This window comes from Melanostigma gelatinosum, assembly GCF_949748355.1.
Source record: "Melanostigma gelatinosum genome assembly, chromosome: 20".
NCBI classification, from domain to species: domain Eukaryota; kingdom Metazoa; phylum Chordata; class Actinopteri; order Perciformes; family Zoarcidae; genus Melanostigma; species Melanostigma gelatinosum.
In genome coordinates, this window is record NC_136653.1 from 11,992,640 (window position 1) to 12,010,243 (window position 17,604).

At 45.3% G+C, this 17,604-nt stretch overlaps 1 protein-coding gene across 1 annotated transcript in view; it reads right to left on the minus strand.

The window, feature by feature from the left end:
• Positions 1 to 17,604, minus strand: part of pola1 (polymerase (DNA directed), alpha 1) — a 44,638-nt gene that overhangs the window by 3,110 nt on the left and 23,924 nt on the right. The window contains exons 35-36 of the mRNA XM_079292576.1: positions 11,519 to 11,635; positions 5,150 to 5,246 (exon numbers count right to left, since the gene is read on the minus strand). Of these exons, the coding sequence (XP_079148702.1) occupies positions 5,150 to 5,246; positions 11,519 to 11,635 (214 nt within the window). The remainder of the gene's footprint in view (positions 1 to 5,149; positions 5,247 to 11,518; positions 11,636 to 17,604) is intronic.

The window sequence follows — 17,604 nt, forward strand, 5'->3', positions numbered from 1 at the left end:
TTTAGCTTCGAGTCGAGTAATTATTTCAGCTTTAAATTCTTAAAAACCAAAGTAACGGAACAATCGTCACAGTTCTCAATGAAAGTGTTTTACTGCAAACAAATTAAGAACTTGTTTAAAACAGTGACATGCCTGTTATTGATCTAGATCACACACACAGTGTATATAAACACACACACACACACACACACTGTCCATATGGCCGGTTGTCATGTCCTCGCCATCTCCACAGCCCTATCTCCTGTCTCGTCTTTCCTGCCCGCTGCATTAGTGGCTGCTGGATAAATACCAGCCCACTGACTGGCCGAGGGAACAAAGGTTAGATACACAGAGATCAACAGTGAGAGACACACACACACACACACACACACACACACACACACACTAAAAGAACACGCACACAGGACGATTGATGGCAGTTAAACACTTAAAAAGCACACTAACTCACAGTCATGGCGACTAAAAAACATCCACGTGACAAACAGCAATCACACATGCACTCACACACACACTGAAGATGGTGTGGTTGACTTAAACGCCAGCAGCAACTATTACCAGATAATCCTCGTCTTGGCGAGCACAGGGAAGGAGGGAGAGGCAGGGAGAGACAAACTATTCTATTTATCTGGGGAAGAGAAGCAGGGCGATGATGCATGATCAAGCGAAAGCAATCATGTCATCATTTCTGAAAGGTGGAAGAAAATAATTCTCCCCCCCTCCCCTCCTCTCTTTCCCCATTCCTTTCTCTCTTCCACCTCAATCACTGTGTGGCGAACAGATAAAAGAATGATTTAAGAGTCAAAGAGAGGAAAAAAGAAAGAGGGAGAGACCTCGCCTGCGAGCGGGAGCACAGTGGGGAGCGCAGTTCAAATAAATGGCCTTCCTTAAAGAGCGAGTGTGAGGCGGAAGGAGAAGAAGAAGAGGGGGGGGGGGGGAAAGACGGCGAGGCTGGGAAGGCCGAGACGTGAAAGAAAAAAACAACGAGAGAGCGAAAGACGACGACCGGAATGAACGATAGAAAAATGACGGAGGAATCGAAAAAGCAATGCAGCTTCAAAATATCGCCTAATTGATTGCATTACGCATCGTCCCTCTCTTCCTCACACACCCACACACACACACGCGCACAGTGAGTGTATCAGGGGTTATCTGTGCTCTAACTAGGTGTTGTCACACACTCGCGCGTACTCTGGCGGTGCCGGGCACGAGTGGATCGGGGCTCTGCACGCTCTAACTAGGTGTAAATACAATAACAAGCCTGTAATTAAGTGAGCATGATGAAGTTAATGGAGATCGGCCATTCCGTCGGCCGCCTCCATGAATATTCTATGAGGCTGGTGGCGACGGGCAGCTGGAATAGCAGTTAATTTAATCACCACTCGGAGCACAGGGAAACTTCTTTGTGTGAGTGTAATTGCACAGAATGAATAATTGATTTGACAATCGCACCCGTGGATTTTGCCACCCCGCTTTGTATTGCCGGAGAAAGGAATGGGGAGGGTGGAAGATGGAGAGAGAGAGAGAGAGAGGGAAGAAAATGGAGGAGGGAGAGGAGGAAAAGAGGAGGAGAGAGAGAAGATAGCGAGCGAGAGGAAGAGGAGTGGGAGGGTAGAAGAGGACCGAACGCAGAGTGCTGAGAGGTGGCAGGGAAGCTGTCGGTAAATGGATCATTAGAAAAGCACAGCTCAAGGACAATTTATATTTTATCAATGCGGCAAAATTACATTATTGCTCACACACGCAATCATACTGCCCACACTCAAGATTGAGACCTGGAGGGGCGGGGGGGTGGGGGGGTGATGGAGGGAAGAGAAAGGCAACAGATAGGGAGGGAGGGAGGGAGAGATAAAAAAGATGGAGCAGAGGAGACAGAGAGAAGAAAAGTGACATGAAATGATTTGAAAGTCATTGATACGGGATGTTCCCAGCGAAAGAACGGACAGCATGTTTGTTTTTTTCATAGTGTGTGTTTGCGCGCACGCCTGTGTGTGTGTGTGTGTATAATCTATTTGAGATCTCCTGCAGCGTTTGAAATTACCTCCATGTTTTACTCAGTTGCAGCAATCAGGCACAAAAATGCAATATACATGTAGATAAGACGAAGGCAGGTGAATGTGCACACAAACACTCTGGAGCACTGCAGCGCACAAACACACACACTCTCTCACACACACGCTGATCAAAGTACATCCAGTGTTGATTCAGAGCTCTGTTATGTAAAGCTATTTCTATACAAAGTGCTTTATTGTGTATGTTCAGTACACATGTAAACTATGTGTACAATACTAATATTTCTCGGAGTCAAGTTAGCAAAAGATATGCATTCAAGCACTTGGCGACACATAGGCAGACCTAAAGAGCCAGCCCCCCCCACACACACACACACACACACACACACACACACACACACACACACACACACACACACACACACACACACACACACACACACACACACACACACACACACACACACACACACACTAGTGATATACGAGATCTCATCAGGCTTCGACTACATAGACAGTACTTGTTGATATTCATTTCATTGTTGGTTTAAAATCAGAAGTGTAGTTTATACTTTGGACTTATTTATTCCATTGACCAATCGTCACTGAAGACCAGAATCAACGGTTGGTGATCTTAACTTACGCAAAGTTGCATTTGAAACTGCAGATTCCTTCTATCCAGATCTTCCAGTAGCACGTGAAGGTTGAATGTGTTGCTGAATCTCTACAGGTGTACAGTACACGCACCCCCCCCCCCCCCCCCCCCCCACACACACACAGGGAGAGCACAACAGTAGAGTAGGGTGTATAGGATTGTACATCTGCTCCCTGTAATCTGAGCAGTGTGGCCCCCGGGTGTGTAATGCAGTAATGTGGGGTATTACTGCCCCGGGACTGAGGGATAACGCCGTAAAACCTATATTTTATAGCAGCATGAGTGTGTGTGTGTGTCCATACATCCTTCAGCATTATAAGGAAAGCAGCGTGTGTTGGATATTAATCATCTGGTGGAGACACTGGTTTGTCAGTGTTGCCGGACGAGATTAACCGATATTGTCACACACACACACACACACGTTGCAAAACTTGCAACCCAGTGAACCCACAGATTTGCCATGAATACAACCCTCCTGGCTGGATAACGGACGTCCATGCCGGGTATTCTGGCTACTACAAGGAGAGCTTGTGGTGGCCGTCACTGTGATACCAAGTCAGCGGAAATCTGTTGTGAATGTGAACTCTGCAGAGTGCTGGGCGGGGTATTGGGTGTTTCAGCCGCGTGTTCCGTCTCTCAAACGGATGTTTTTTGGGGACGATGCGGGGAAAGTGGAGGTCTTGTGTTTAGGGAAACCAGACCATCAAAGGGTGATGATTTGATGGACTGGCAGCTCAGGGAAAAGAGGAACGCAGTTGCTTCTCGTCTGACAGAGTCGGAAACAAGTAAACACGATGGCGTCTGGACGTAGTGTAGTGGGTAAACAACCCACAGCTGGTGGGCGAACAGGTGAGTCCTGTGTGACCCCCTTTCCTCCCAATAAATTGTTTACAGAACGTCTATACTGTTTGTAAGCTTCGGTAAACTGTACAGGTTTCAGCATGTGTCAACGGGTTAGACTCTTCAGTAATCTTTAACAGATAGTCTGACCTCCTGAGGCCTGATGAAAGGCGGGTAGACATTGTAAATATATTAGAAATACGTGCGACAGTGTGCCCGGGGGTTTTCACTGCAACCTGTAGCAGCGTGTGGTAAATAGACATTACCTTATTTTGGGGGAACCACCGGTCTACACCCACGGTTAACACTCGAGCATGGAAGTGTGTCTGATCTTGAAATAGTAAGTGGACAGACAGCATGTGTGTGAACACGTCTGACTCCTGGTGAAAGGCACTGATCTGGTGTCAGCGGACACACAAAATGCGTGCGGCCGCCGCGAGACGAGCTGCTGAACTGCTCCACAAACTCCGACACTTTGGCACGAGGTGAAGAACACTGCAAAGCACAGGGACACGAAGGACGGGGGAGGCCAAACCATTGATTGGCAATTATTTCTTGCTTGCGGGCAAAGACAGAAATAAAACAAAGCAAAAATGGAGGCTATAATCATGTTAGTACCCCCCCCTACACCGGCCCAATCCCTACATTTCAGCTCCCTCCGTCTTCTGAGTGGTCATCTGTTGATTACATGTTATATTTACCTCTGCTGGCTCACTGCCTCGCTCAGCTTTCCGACCGGCGCACACACTCGCCGAGTTTAAGCATACATACATAAATATTAAATCAAATAAATAAATCACTCAGCCCAGCGGCCCTTTCTAATCAAGTGACATCAATCAGGGAGAACTATGGGTAAAGAGGCCTTGGGGCTCACACCTACTGAGGCGCTGGAGTAGCGTCTATTTGAGTCCAAGGGGGGAAATATACGCTCCATGTCCCATTATAGGAGAAGGGCTATCCTTTCGTCAGCGCGCCCATTACTCCCCCTATCATTTCCCCAAATCTAAAACCTGTTTTCAATCAACACAGCCAAACGAGTGCCTGTCCAAGAGAGGGAGAGAGAGAGGAAAAAGGGAGGGAGAGAGAGAAAAGGAGAGAAGGCAGTAGATGGACAGTGAGGGTAAGGGTAGAGGCAGAGCGATGGAGGGCTCTTTCCTTCTTTCTTCCAGTGATTGGAGCGTTTTGCATTCTGTATGTGTGTGTGATTGAATCCGTCTCCTAAATTAGGGCTGTCGACTCGACGAGCTGAATGTCCTTAACCCCCCCCTCCCCATAGCCAATACTCCGCTACTCGTGTGTGTGTGTGTGTGTGTGTGTCACATCATCGGTGAATACTGTAAGTGTAGCCTGGGTAAAAGGTTTACGTTGAGCCATTGATTGCTAATGCTATGTTGCATGTGTATTTGTGAGGAAGCATTGTTAGGACATCAAAATTCAAACTTCAATAGCCGTTCTGGGAACTTGATTTCAGCTCTGAAAGGCGGAACTGCAGAACGATAACAATAAAATAAATAAAATATGATTTTTTTTAAAGTCACAACTCGTTTTAGAAACTTTGGAAATGAATCATGCAGCAAATAGAAAAATACTTTTTGGAAAGTTAGGTACAAGAGCTAAGTAACAAGCAACGTGTGTGTGGTCTTACTTCTCTCATCCCCCTGTGGCAGTTTGGCAGCTGAATGGTCCCAGTCAAAGATGAACCGGTAGAAGCAGAGCTGGTTGTACAGGGCCTTCTCGGAGTACTGGAGAGAAAAAACACACACACACACACACACACACACACACACACACACACACACACACACACACACACACACACACACACACACACACACACACACACACACACACACACACACACACACACACACACACACACACACACACACACACACACACACACACACACACACACACACAGGGATTAAACATGGGTGCTGTGGCAAAAACAGGAGGTGACAATCTGATGACTATATCATATTGAATGTAAAGTGTAATCATAACAGAGAAACTGTACTCCTCTCTCTTTCTCACCAGCAAAGCTCAGTGTACAAAACATTCAGCTAGTTCCTCTTGTTTTTTTTTTTTTTTAGCCGACCGTTGTTTTCAGCACGTTAAAATGACAAACGTGTACTCCGTGATTAACGTGATGGCAGGCCTAAAATTATATTTTGTCTGTTCCCGGTTTGTGTGTTGGACGCAGCCTGTCGGAGTAAAAGACGCTCTGTAACACAACGCCGTACAACCAAAAGCGGTTTCGTAGTGAGACGACTTCTTTCTAGCTTCACGTCAGGTTCAGGAGTCGCACTCTCACAATATTCACTCACATCACTGAAATTTGTACCTTCAGTTATGGAGTAGCTTCATAAAATGTGCCAGACTTTTTATTCCAATGTGTCAGCTACATATTAAAATCAACATGTTGGTACATTCAAGTAGCAAAGATCTGAACGGCCTTTTAAAATGAACACAGCGAGCTAAGAAAAAAGGAGCTAAACTGTTTGTTTTGAAGCCGCTTTCACTCGTTAACAACTTCAGATATGCAACACAAGGCCAGTAGCGCGTTAAAGCTCAAACGCCATTCATCTGAACACAACGCTAGCAGAGGGAGCTAACCATGTTATCATAATGCGTTAGCGCTAAAACGATTGTTCAATGAGAATAATCTTAATAACACTCCACATTTGGAGTTATAATAGTACGCTTTCTCTGTTCTTCCAATTGTGCCGACATGGTGTGAAAGCAGCATTTCTCTCTCAAACTCTTTGAACAAAAACACACACCGTTATGTCACAATGTGTTGGATACAGGTAACTCATCATCCCTTTACTTCATGTGTGTTTACACACGTTATGAATCCCCATTATGTTAGCCTTATAAGAGCGCAGATTGGAGATCGCGACAGGGCAACGGATGAATAAACCCCATTTACCAGTTTGAGAAACAGACTCTATGAAACGCACACTCGGCACATTCGACTATATTCCTCCCTGAAAACATCTCCCTTCCTCGGTGTGACACGGCAAAGCGAGAAAACAAATTTGCTTGCTTTGTTAATCTCCACTGCAATTAACTGGAGCCACACGACAGCCTGCCAGAGGGAAGGGGAGGGGGGGGGAGAGAGAGAGCGAGAGAGAGAGAGAGAGAGAGAGGTGGGAGCGAAAGAGAGGGAAAAAAATGAGCAAAAGGGTAAAGACAGAACGAAGTGAGAGATGGAGAGAATCAGAGACAGTGAGGAAGAGAGAGAGAGAAAGAAAAGAGGGGATCAGGCTTGAAATACCCTCCCTCGTAATAGTTTGTTGTGATAAGCCATTGTGAGAGAGGCATGCGAACAGCCGAGGCTGTCAATTTGATTAGCCATTATACTGCATGTTTAATTGCAGTTATTGGCTCGTCATTTCCCCGCTACGCTGGAGAGGCCACGCTAAGCCCCGACCCCACACTGCCATCAGGTGTGCGCCGAGTGCTTTATTATTACCACCAGGAAGAATCCCCCGACAATTCCCGTGTGTCAGTATCTATCAGTGTGTGTGTGAGAGAGTGAGTGAAGTGAGTTTGTGTGCCCATTATGCCTGCCAACCGGCAATGTGCATAATTGTAATTTCAGTTTTTACTGCTGTGGCGTAATCAAGTGGCAAGAGTATCTAATGCAACTAAAGGCAAACTATGTGAGATGTGTGTGTGTGTGTGTACATGCGTTTAATGGCTTTCTATGGCTGCCCACATGGCACACACAGCTGTTGAACATTGATGCACTGCCTAGTCAACAACCTAACCATGCGCATCCCATAATGGAGCCTCGGTTACGGTTGCCAAGGTTGAACGAGCTCGATCGGCACAAACACTAAGGCGCCAGTTCTTCCTCTCGACAATAAAACACACACACACACACACACACACACACACACACACACACACACACACACACACACACACACACACACACACACACACACACACACACACACACACACACACACACACACACACACACACACACACACACACACACACAATGTAATACTGATTGTGGGCGGGCCAGTCGCTGCACAGTGATTGACTGACAGGTGTCAGAAAGGCGTGTCTAAAATGTTACAGGGTTGTTATTGAATTTAGAGCCCCTCAACCCCACCTCACTCTCTCTCTCTCTCTCTCTCACACACACACACTCACACACACACACACACACACTGCAGCACACACACACGCTGCAGCACACACACACGCCTACCTTGTCATTCAGCTGGGTGCTTTGTTCCTGCACTGACACCATTTCAATTTGCTCCACAAATCTGCAGCATTTTCAGCCTGACTGCCTAAGGAGCAAACCAGCTGTGAAATTGCCTCTCTCCCGGGAGCATAGGACCCCCCCGAGCCCCCACCTCGTACCCCTTTGCTCCTTTGACTTCCCCCCCCCCACCCCAACCCATATACATCCCGGGCGCACGTACACACACTTACAGTTAAACCAAAAAGAAGAGGGAAATGTGTGTGTGTGTGTTTGAGAAGAAGCAGACAGGATGTATAGAATAAAAAAAAAAAAAAAAAAAAGTATGGAATAATAAAAAGAGGCTAAATCACACAAATTGATCCAAATCACGGAGCACCAGCCTAAAATGCGAACACAATGAAACGAGCACTCAAGACTTCCGAAGAGTCTTAAAAGCAGCGCTCTCCATCTTTTAGGGAACCCCACACATGAACACACACCCGACTTCCAAAATAACTTTTGCACTTCATGCTATCGCTCAAGTACGCCAGGGAAGCAGTCAGACAATATTTGTGTACGAGGGGGGACGACGGTACAAAACCACAACTGTTACTGTTGGACGGAAACGTGCGCACGCTGCTGAAAAACCACAGCCGTTAAATACCGTGACATGGATGTGGCTTCGAGGAAAATATCGCAGCAACAGACACACAAACAAGGCCTTGGCGTCTCACACTTTTTCTCTTCTCCAGCTTAGCTGCAAACACACACGCTGTAAATGCTGAAGCTACGATATCCAAGCCCATACACAGCTGCAGCGAGAGAGGGAGAGAGAGCGAGAGAGAGACAAACATGCATTTTCCCTCAGCTGTGAGGCCACAAGGCTTTAAAACTCTTGAGCTTTTTAGATGCTATGAGCGTTATTGCCGGTTGTGGTAGTCACGCCGATCAGCTTCACAAGACACCATAATGAGTCAATATATGTAAATCTTTACTAGGCAAACACGGCGGGAAACAAAGGCATTTAACTGGTGCTCTCGCCCGCAAGCCTCCAACGATTCAGCACCGGTAATTTCTCCCCATTGAAAGGCATAATTGCCTGCTATTTGAAGATATTCATGCTCAATTTTTGAAATTAATTTCAATTGGAGGGAAATGTAGAAATGTCAGCTCCAGTGAAAGGGATTTGATTTCAATTATCCTCGCTCAAAGGACTGTGATTTCCAAATACACTTAAGCAAAATTATGACAAGAATTTTTGTTCGGCAAAATTCAGTGTTTAAAGAGCGATTAGGCGATAATGGGGCAGCTTTGAGCCGGCAGTGAATGCAGCCGTCTCCCTCTGAAAGGCACTCAATTATCTCTGATTGCTCCCGCTATAATGTATCAAATAGAGATACCTGCTATTGCCGTAATTTGTGTGAAAATTAACATGCTGCAATTTCCACTAGAGGGAAAAAGGGAGCTCTAATGGGTGCCTGAGCGTACATCAATAAAACGAGGGGAGAAAGAGAGAGAGAGCGACAGAAAATGGGAGGGTGAGAGGAGAGAAAGAGCAAGCTAAAGAGAGAATGAGTGTAAGAGCTAAAGAGGGGAGGGGAGGGAATGAAAAGAAAAGGAGCATGGGGAAGAAAGCTTCGAATAAAAGGGGGAAAGAAAAGGAAAGTCAGGACAGAGATTTCAGACACAGTGAGAAAAAAAATAGCCTATTTGAGTTAAGCGTTGTGGAGAGATGAAGAGCGAGAGAGAGAGAGAGGAAGAGAAAGAAATTTAATTTACTGAAAATATTACAAATTGCACCTGTGCATAACTCCCCCAAATTACCAACCAATCAAGGCAGAGTGCCTATTACTCTCCCATTACATGGAGATCAGATCACGCGCTGAATCTGTGTCCAGAGAGGGAGGGAGGGAGAACCAGAGTGAGAGAGACGGACGGAGGGAGGAGAGGAGAGGCAGCACCCACAGCGATGGTAAATGTACCATGATGCAACAGAGACGAGGGAACACGCAGAGTCACAAACAAGACGCTCGTTTACAAAAGCCCCGGCACAAACAAAAGAAGAAACCGTGCAGCTTTCTGGCTGGCGCTGATATTAGCTCGATGCAGCTGAATGCACAGAAATATGACAAGAGCTTCCGACAACATTTTAAAAAGAAAAAGAAAAGAGCTCTCTGGTGGGGGAACGGTGGGTGCCTCATCTTGCCTCGTTGTTTGAGCGCAGACGATCCACCAGCAGCTCAAACAGCCATGAATGGCCCCTCGAGTACTTTGCATAATTGGCAGCAATTTAATTTTGTAAGCCGCTGGGCTATTAATCTCCAGGCACTGGCTTGATTTCGAAACACTGTTACCTAATACTGAGAAGTCAGCGTTAGCCTAATATGAAGGGAAAAATGTCTCTCCTCAGAGAGGTCAGATATAAGGGTGAGCACGTATTAGGGTTTAAATGTCTTGCTAAAGAGCAGGGGGGGGGGGGGGGGGGCTTTGTGTTCCCGAGGTATTTAAAGAGCGCCAGTATAAATATTAAAGACAAGGGCAGTTGTTAATTATTGAGTAGATACATTTCAAAACAGTTAATCTGGAAACATTACACCAAAAAAGTGTATCATTCATTAAACATTCAAAGGCATTTAAATTGTACTTTGTGCTCATTTGAACATGAACATAGAATTTTTAGTTGGCTCTGGTGGACAATGAGAACGAAAGGGGGTCAATCAGGACACCACAGAAGAAGAGCCTTTCCGAGTAGCCAACATGATTTATGCCGGTGCTTAACATTAGGCGTTCTATTTTTGCAAACAGATTTTCACGCCGCGCTCTTTAACGGCAACACCTGTTTGTTTATTCCCACCTCACACAACAGTTTGTGGAGCAGTCAGCAGGCTGTAGCACGATGCTAACAAGACCAGATCGGCGTACTGTCGACGACAGAGAGCCTTCAGTCCAACGAGAACCTAAAACACAAGGGATCTATTTCACGGGCTGGTTTTAGTTAAGTTTAAGCTTTATAAATGGACAGTGAATTTGAATGGATTGGCCAGCACTAAACGCTGCTGTAGATCATCAACATGGCCCGAGTGCAGAGATCAAACCGTGTTTTGAGGAGCAGGTAAGATGAAGAGAGGCTACGGGGTTTAGGGGTAGAGAAAGGGTGCACGAGTGAGCACACAGAGAGTTAAATGTTTTATTCAGGCCGCGGTTTAAAGTGCCACGGCCCTCAGGCACAGCAATGGCCGCCTAAGTGGCGACAGTGACAGCAGAAATTGGCCTTTTGGTTTACAACCTGTCGCCACAGAGCCAGACACAGCAAAGCAGCCAGATAGCGGCAGATGCCTCTAGATGAAAAAATAAAAAACTTGACAAGAGAGAGTTAAAGGCGAGGGTTGAGACAGGACGAAAGAAAAAAAAAAATTGACTGAACCATCACGCTCAAATAGAAAGGGAGAGTGTGTCTTTTAAATCCAGTGGTCAAGCTAACAAAGTGTTGATAAGGCGGCTACGAGAGCTACGGACACACAAACACAGCAGCAGGAGGACAAAGGGAAGATCATTCTTATCGCTGCGTGTGTGTGTGTGTGTGTGTGTGTGGTGAAATGTGATACTAATGAGTAAGAACGTGCAGAACATGTGTGAGGCGAGCCCTCAGCTCCATAGCACCATCCCCTGGACAAAACATACAGAAATCAACGTTGTGTTCTGGTGTGTACATTCACCTCAAACCTCAGGCCCACTGCGCGCGTTTGTTCTCTTCATTCTGAGAAAAATGAAAAGCTGTGAGTGTGAAAGTGTGAAATGTCTTACCTCAGGTCTGAGGGTCGCCCTGGTGCAGGCAGGGCAGATGGGTCCGTGGCGGGAGAAGGCGATGGGCAAACGTCTGGTCCTGTTCTGGCAGGCCTGGTCTTCACACACCAGCCAGCCCTATGAAGAGACAGAGCACACACATGACCTCCAACAACTGTGAAACCTTTAGTGGAGTTCAGCTTGTATTCGAAGCAAAGCCTGTAAACATTCTCCAGTGAACCCCAGTGTTTGGTGGTATGAATAAAACAATACATTTCGAAGGCGTTAACTCGGGCTATGGGACATTTTTTCACAATGTTTGACCATTTCATACACTAAATGATTAATCCCAAAGATTAAATGTTTATTTGCATCTCTAAACTTTTGATCATTCCCCCCAAAAAAATCTCTTTCTCTTCCCTAAACCTATAACATGCCCTTTAGTTGTTAATCTGGTTCCTGAGGTTTTGGCTCTGAAGAAGAAACTAAACCAAATATCAGGTACTAAAGTCATTTTTTACACTCTCCGTACGTACACGCACACACACACACACACGCACACACACTTGAAATGAGCCATTTGTCAATTCCCTTTCTATCATTTTTAGAACCGTGATCAAACTCCCTGAGTTTCCACGACTGCAACAGTCCTTTGAAATGACTTAGCTTTCTCGTGTATGAAGGGACCCCTGATGAAAACATCTCATCAGAAAAAACATTCAGCAGCCTTAACTACCCTGCATGATTACTTATTTATATATGTAAAAAAGTGCTCGTGTTGCCATTTATTTTGTTGATAAAAAAAAAAAAGTGTTCTTAAAAATTGACCAAGAAAATAAAAACTTTTGTTGCCTCGAGACACTTTAAAAACAGCTTTCTGGTAGCGAGGACATTTTTTGCTGAAAATTGTTGCCGCCGTTTAGTCGCTCTAATTCTGCACAACAGAACGGGCGAGACGAGTTGTCGGAGGGAGAAAGAGACGGGTTGTAAAAAATAAAAACAACCGCATGGAGAAAGGCGGAGGCAGAAGAACTGAGGTTTACATCTGACTTCACCTCTCTCTCTCTCTCTCTCTCTCTCTCTCGCTCTCTCTCTCTACATTCGAATGTATCTTCAGCTGCTGTGTGTCGGGGTTATGCTCTGCGAGTACTTGTCAGACGGGCAGAGCAGTGGACAGGCAAAACGGCAGTCGTTAGGACCCCCTGGGGTGAGGTAGTGACCCTGGGCAGGTGCTGTGGTCTAACCCTCTCAATCTGCCCGTATTCTCCAGGAGCCCTCTGCTTCTTATGCCCTGTCATTACTAAGGGGGTTTAAAGGGGAGGGGGTTAATGCCCAACTAATGACAGAGCATAAGACCCACCGCCATCAACGCCTTTGCCTGCCTGCCTGCCCCCCCCCCCCATCTATCTACCCTTCCTTCCTTCCATTCACTCAAAATAAACCCCCTCTAAAACCACTGCACCTGTCTTTCTATTCCGCATCCCCCTCATCACACATACAGGCATGCAGTAATTCTCTCATTGATTTATAGGTTTGCCTTTGTCTGGTCTCCTCATCAATTTTGAGCAGCAGTGAAAAGTGTTTTTCTTTTACAGCCGACTCTACAGTTTATTTAAACTCTGTTCACTGTGCAGAGGCCTCGATACGCTGCCTAACAAGAACCAAACAGAAGAAACAGGCTGATTAATAGGACTGTTTGCATTCGACGTCTTCATAAAGTGAATACATGGTCAGTGTCCGACTCAAAACACAAACACATACTCAAGAACAACGTTTGTTGAAGCCATTACGCTGTAGGTTTGACTTTGTTTATCGGCATTGCCATCAATTGTTGCTTTTCTTTCGTAAACTGCAATGAAAGCACCTCTGGGGATTTGTATTTATTGTGTTGCGTTCATGCTCCCCTACACTGACGCAGTTGTTCCAGTTTGACTTCTCGATGCATTTCACCTCAAAGCTCTTATGACACCTTGATTACAAACAGATGAGCTTCCACCAAATTTTGTGTTTTATGTTTGATTTTGAGACCGCTTTGTAAAGACTTTAATTTTGAAGGGTAACTACGTAGACACAACATTTACAGCTAATCCAATACAGAGTGCAGCGAGATCCACACACTGTCAACAGACCCTGAGACAAATGAGAACTACCCGGAGGCTTTGCGACGGGGAAGGAATAACTTCCAGGGCCCAGAAACGTGGCTGAAAGAGGACAATTTCATTGTTCCAGTAACATGAAAGCACTTCACATGACTGGCTCATTGTATGCAGTAAGTACACCTGTCACATACAATCTAAAAACAACCTGCACATTACAATGGCTTCTTATTATGAAACAGGAAATATGAATCTAGAAGGGGAGATAATTGCTTCATGCAGTCCACACACACATACATACATACAGTCAATCTCCTCTCAATGAAAACCAAACACACACACACGTCCAAAATCAATTAGTAAGTCCCCGGGTTCACAGCTTTACCCACAAACCCATGCTCCAGGACTAATTATCTAAACACCTCCGCGGCTCTTGTGCATAGAGCTGAGCATCATGGGAAAAGACATATGCAGGACAATGGTTTGTGGAGGTGGGAGATAAGGAGCATGAGTGTGATTTTCAATGGGCGGCTGTTTGATCTCTGTCTTTTTGTGTGTGTGTGTGTGTGTGTGTGTGTTTCTTATGACACAAGCCTTGGCACACACTGCTGTTCCCATGGGACTCACAAGAGGAATGAACACACACACACACACAGTCTGTATTCAGTGTGAGCAAAAACATATTAATTGTTTCCCATTCATACACATTACAATGATTTAATAAGACACACATCAAAGACTCAAGTGCCCAGGACTTTGAGGGCTGAAAGAAGGAAAAACTACCAACAATGTAATGTGACCCAAAATCCCCACACACACACACACACTCAAAAAAATATAAATAAAGTGAGATTAAGTGCCGCAGTCCCGTTTGAGCCACAGAGAAATGACTAAAAACAAGGAGGACCGTGAGGCAGTGGAGAGAGAAATATAATTGAGGCATTTCGCCAGAGCGAGGGTGGGTGGGGGTGGGGGGGGTGTACAGTCGGATGTGAGAGAATAAAGGCTCATAATTGCATAATTACTACAGTGGATACCTGACACACTGAATGCAGACGTCAAATGAGTTCCGCATAATTTAACCAAATAGAGGCAAGACCCGGCCACGACAGGGCCCACATGGAAATGTAGCCTCGCGCTGCTCCCAAAAACACTCCGGTTGGGTCCGATACTTTAACGATCGTCTTCACTGCACTCGTTTGATGAAGAATAATCTCTCTAAATGATTCTGCAGACTGGATGCTGCTGTTTCTGACCCTCGATCGACTGCTTAGTAACCGTTAGATATGGGCATTTTTTTAGTGACTAAAGAATTTATTGATCGATAACCAGATTCATTGATAGTGAAGATTGTCATTAATGTGAGGCGTCTTTTCTCCCTGCATCTTTGTCTGAAAGTATTTTCAATCAGTTATGCAACAAAAGACTATTTTCATTACTATGCGGACTGATTTCTCAATTAACGATTTAAGCGTCAGATTACGAGGAAAAATGCTCCGAGCACAATCCAAGAACCCAAGGTGACATCATTAAATGTCTGTTATTGTCCGAACAACAGGCCAAAACCTAGAAATATTAAATAAATAAATAAATAAAATTAAAAAAATAATGTAAGAGCAGCGAACTGTCACATTTCAGAATCTGGAACCATCAAATGTTGCCATTTCTATTTGAGGCATTACTTAATTAATCGATGATAAAAACAGTGAGCTGATGAATGTTCTTTTGATTGACTAATCTTTGCAGTTCTGCTGAGGACATCATGTTTGGCTGTTAAAAAATCAACGGGCCTTTTTCGCTATTTTCTTACATTTGTGTGACTTGGGCGAACAGGTGTTGTTAATTCACTCGATAAGGTGATGTCTTCAAATTGCTTGCTGTGTGCAAACAAAACTCCAAATTTTTCCAAAAAAACCACACATATTCATGAGAATAGTTGCAGATTATTGGTCTGTTAATCTTCTATCTACTCACTGGGCTAAGAGGGTTGTCTGGTAACCGGAAGGCCGACGGTTCGATCCTTGGCTGGGACGTGTCCTGAGTCGAAGTGTCCCTGAACAAGACGCCGAACCCCTAACGGCTCCCCGGGCAGCCCACTGCTCCCTATATACAGGGATGGGTCAAACGCAGAGACAAATGTCCCCCTTACCGGGATGATTACAGCATAATAACAATTTTTTTTAAATCTATTAATTGACTCATTGTTTCAGATCTATTGTGAATGCTAACAAAGTGGAGAAGCCTCTCTGACATCACTGCTGTAGCAGAGGAATCCACCTGAAACGCACACACACACGACTATTGGTGCTTTCACAAAATATTGACACGATAACAGTCTTGATATTTAATCATCACCAATGCTAAATTAAGTGATGCTTTTGCATGATTCCAATGCGCAGAAACTCTGTTTTACAGATCTGTTGATTAAATCAACTAATCGGCAAAAAATCATATGCGCGTCAATCGACTTTGAATGTTTTGGTCGAGGACGGGCCTACGGCAGTCAACACGTCCAGCTCTGGAGTGAATAGACCTTCAAATCGGTCTACTTCACAAACACACACTCTCTCTCACACACACACACACACACACAGACACACACTGAATAGAGCTCAAACGGTTCCACTTTGTACCTCCTCCGCTTAATCAAAGCTTCTCTATTCAGCAATTTGACCTTTTGTTCAAAACAGGATTATCACCTTCTCTGGTCTTCATTCACCCTTTCTCTCTCTCCCTCTCCTCTCTCCCCCTTTCTACTCTTGCCCCTGAGCCCGTTTCCAAGGGCGACCCGCATGACGAGGGTAATTGCAATAATTTGTTAAATGCCATGGCAACGGTGGTTAGATGGGAGGGGTTACCAAAAAAAAAAAAAAAAGGAAAAAGAAGAATTGGGTGGTTCAGGAAACGAGCGAATCTCTCATTTTGCCAAAGACAGCGGGACGAGAGGAGGAAAGGATGACAACAGTGTGTGTGTGTGTGTAAGTGAGGAGTGAACAAGTGTTTGCCCATTCTCAGGGGGCTGGTTTATTGATAATGGTGGGGATGGGGGGGCAGGAGGTAATTTCACTAATGATTAATGTCTCAGTGGTCCTAGTTTAGGACGCCAACACACACACACACACACACACACACACACACACACACAGAGAGAGAGAGAGAGAGAGACAGAGACAGAGACAGAGAGAGAGAGAGAGGCAGGGCTTTCACACTATCTGGTCGGGCAAACAGCTCTATTTGAACTCTCCCTCGGCCTGAAAGGAATCCTTAATTACACAATATTACCCCTCTTCATTGCCCCGCTGTGTCCGCCTCCAGTGGTGTGTGTGTGTGTGCGAGTGTGTTGCCGTGTGAGGTGTAAGTATTCAGTGGTAGCAGCTGTTTCACACATCGTGACAAAGGGGATGGGGGGGCTCGATCCCCGCACATTCACCAAACTAATTGATTTCTGTTCAGCACTGTGGGAGAGTTACCCCCACATACACAGACACTTTTACAGGCAGACAGTGCATTCCACTCACTCAAGACGAAGGTGTTAGAAGCTACCGGAAGAGCGAGAGAGAGACAACACAGGCGTCCAGTTTACTTCACTCTCAGGCTGTTAAGGCAAAACCTAATAACGCCTGCTAACAATGCTAACATGTGGATGTTTAGCAGATCATTCCTACCGCGATCACCACTTTAGTTCAGAGTGTTGAAAATGCTAGGAATGTCCCGTGCAGGTATTTGGTCGTACACCAACGTATTGGACAAGTAGACGGGATGGTGGCAGCGGGGCACGGTGGGGAGCTGGTTTGTTGGCAGCGTGAGAGTCTTGTTACACGCCTCGTCCAACATGGACACAGGATGAAGTGTGTCGCATGTTTTAGGGCTGTAGTCAACCAAAGAAAATCGACCTGCTCTTTAACCAATCGATTGGTCGATGGTGAAAAAAAAAAAATCTGGATGTTGTCTTCAAATTAACTAAATCTGAAGATCCTCACAATTTCGTTGAAATTGATCAATTGGTGAACA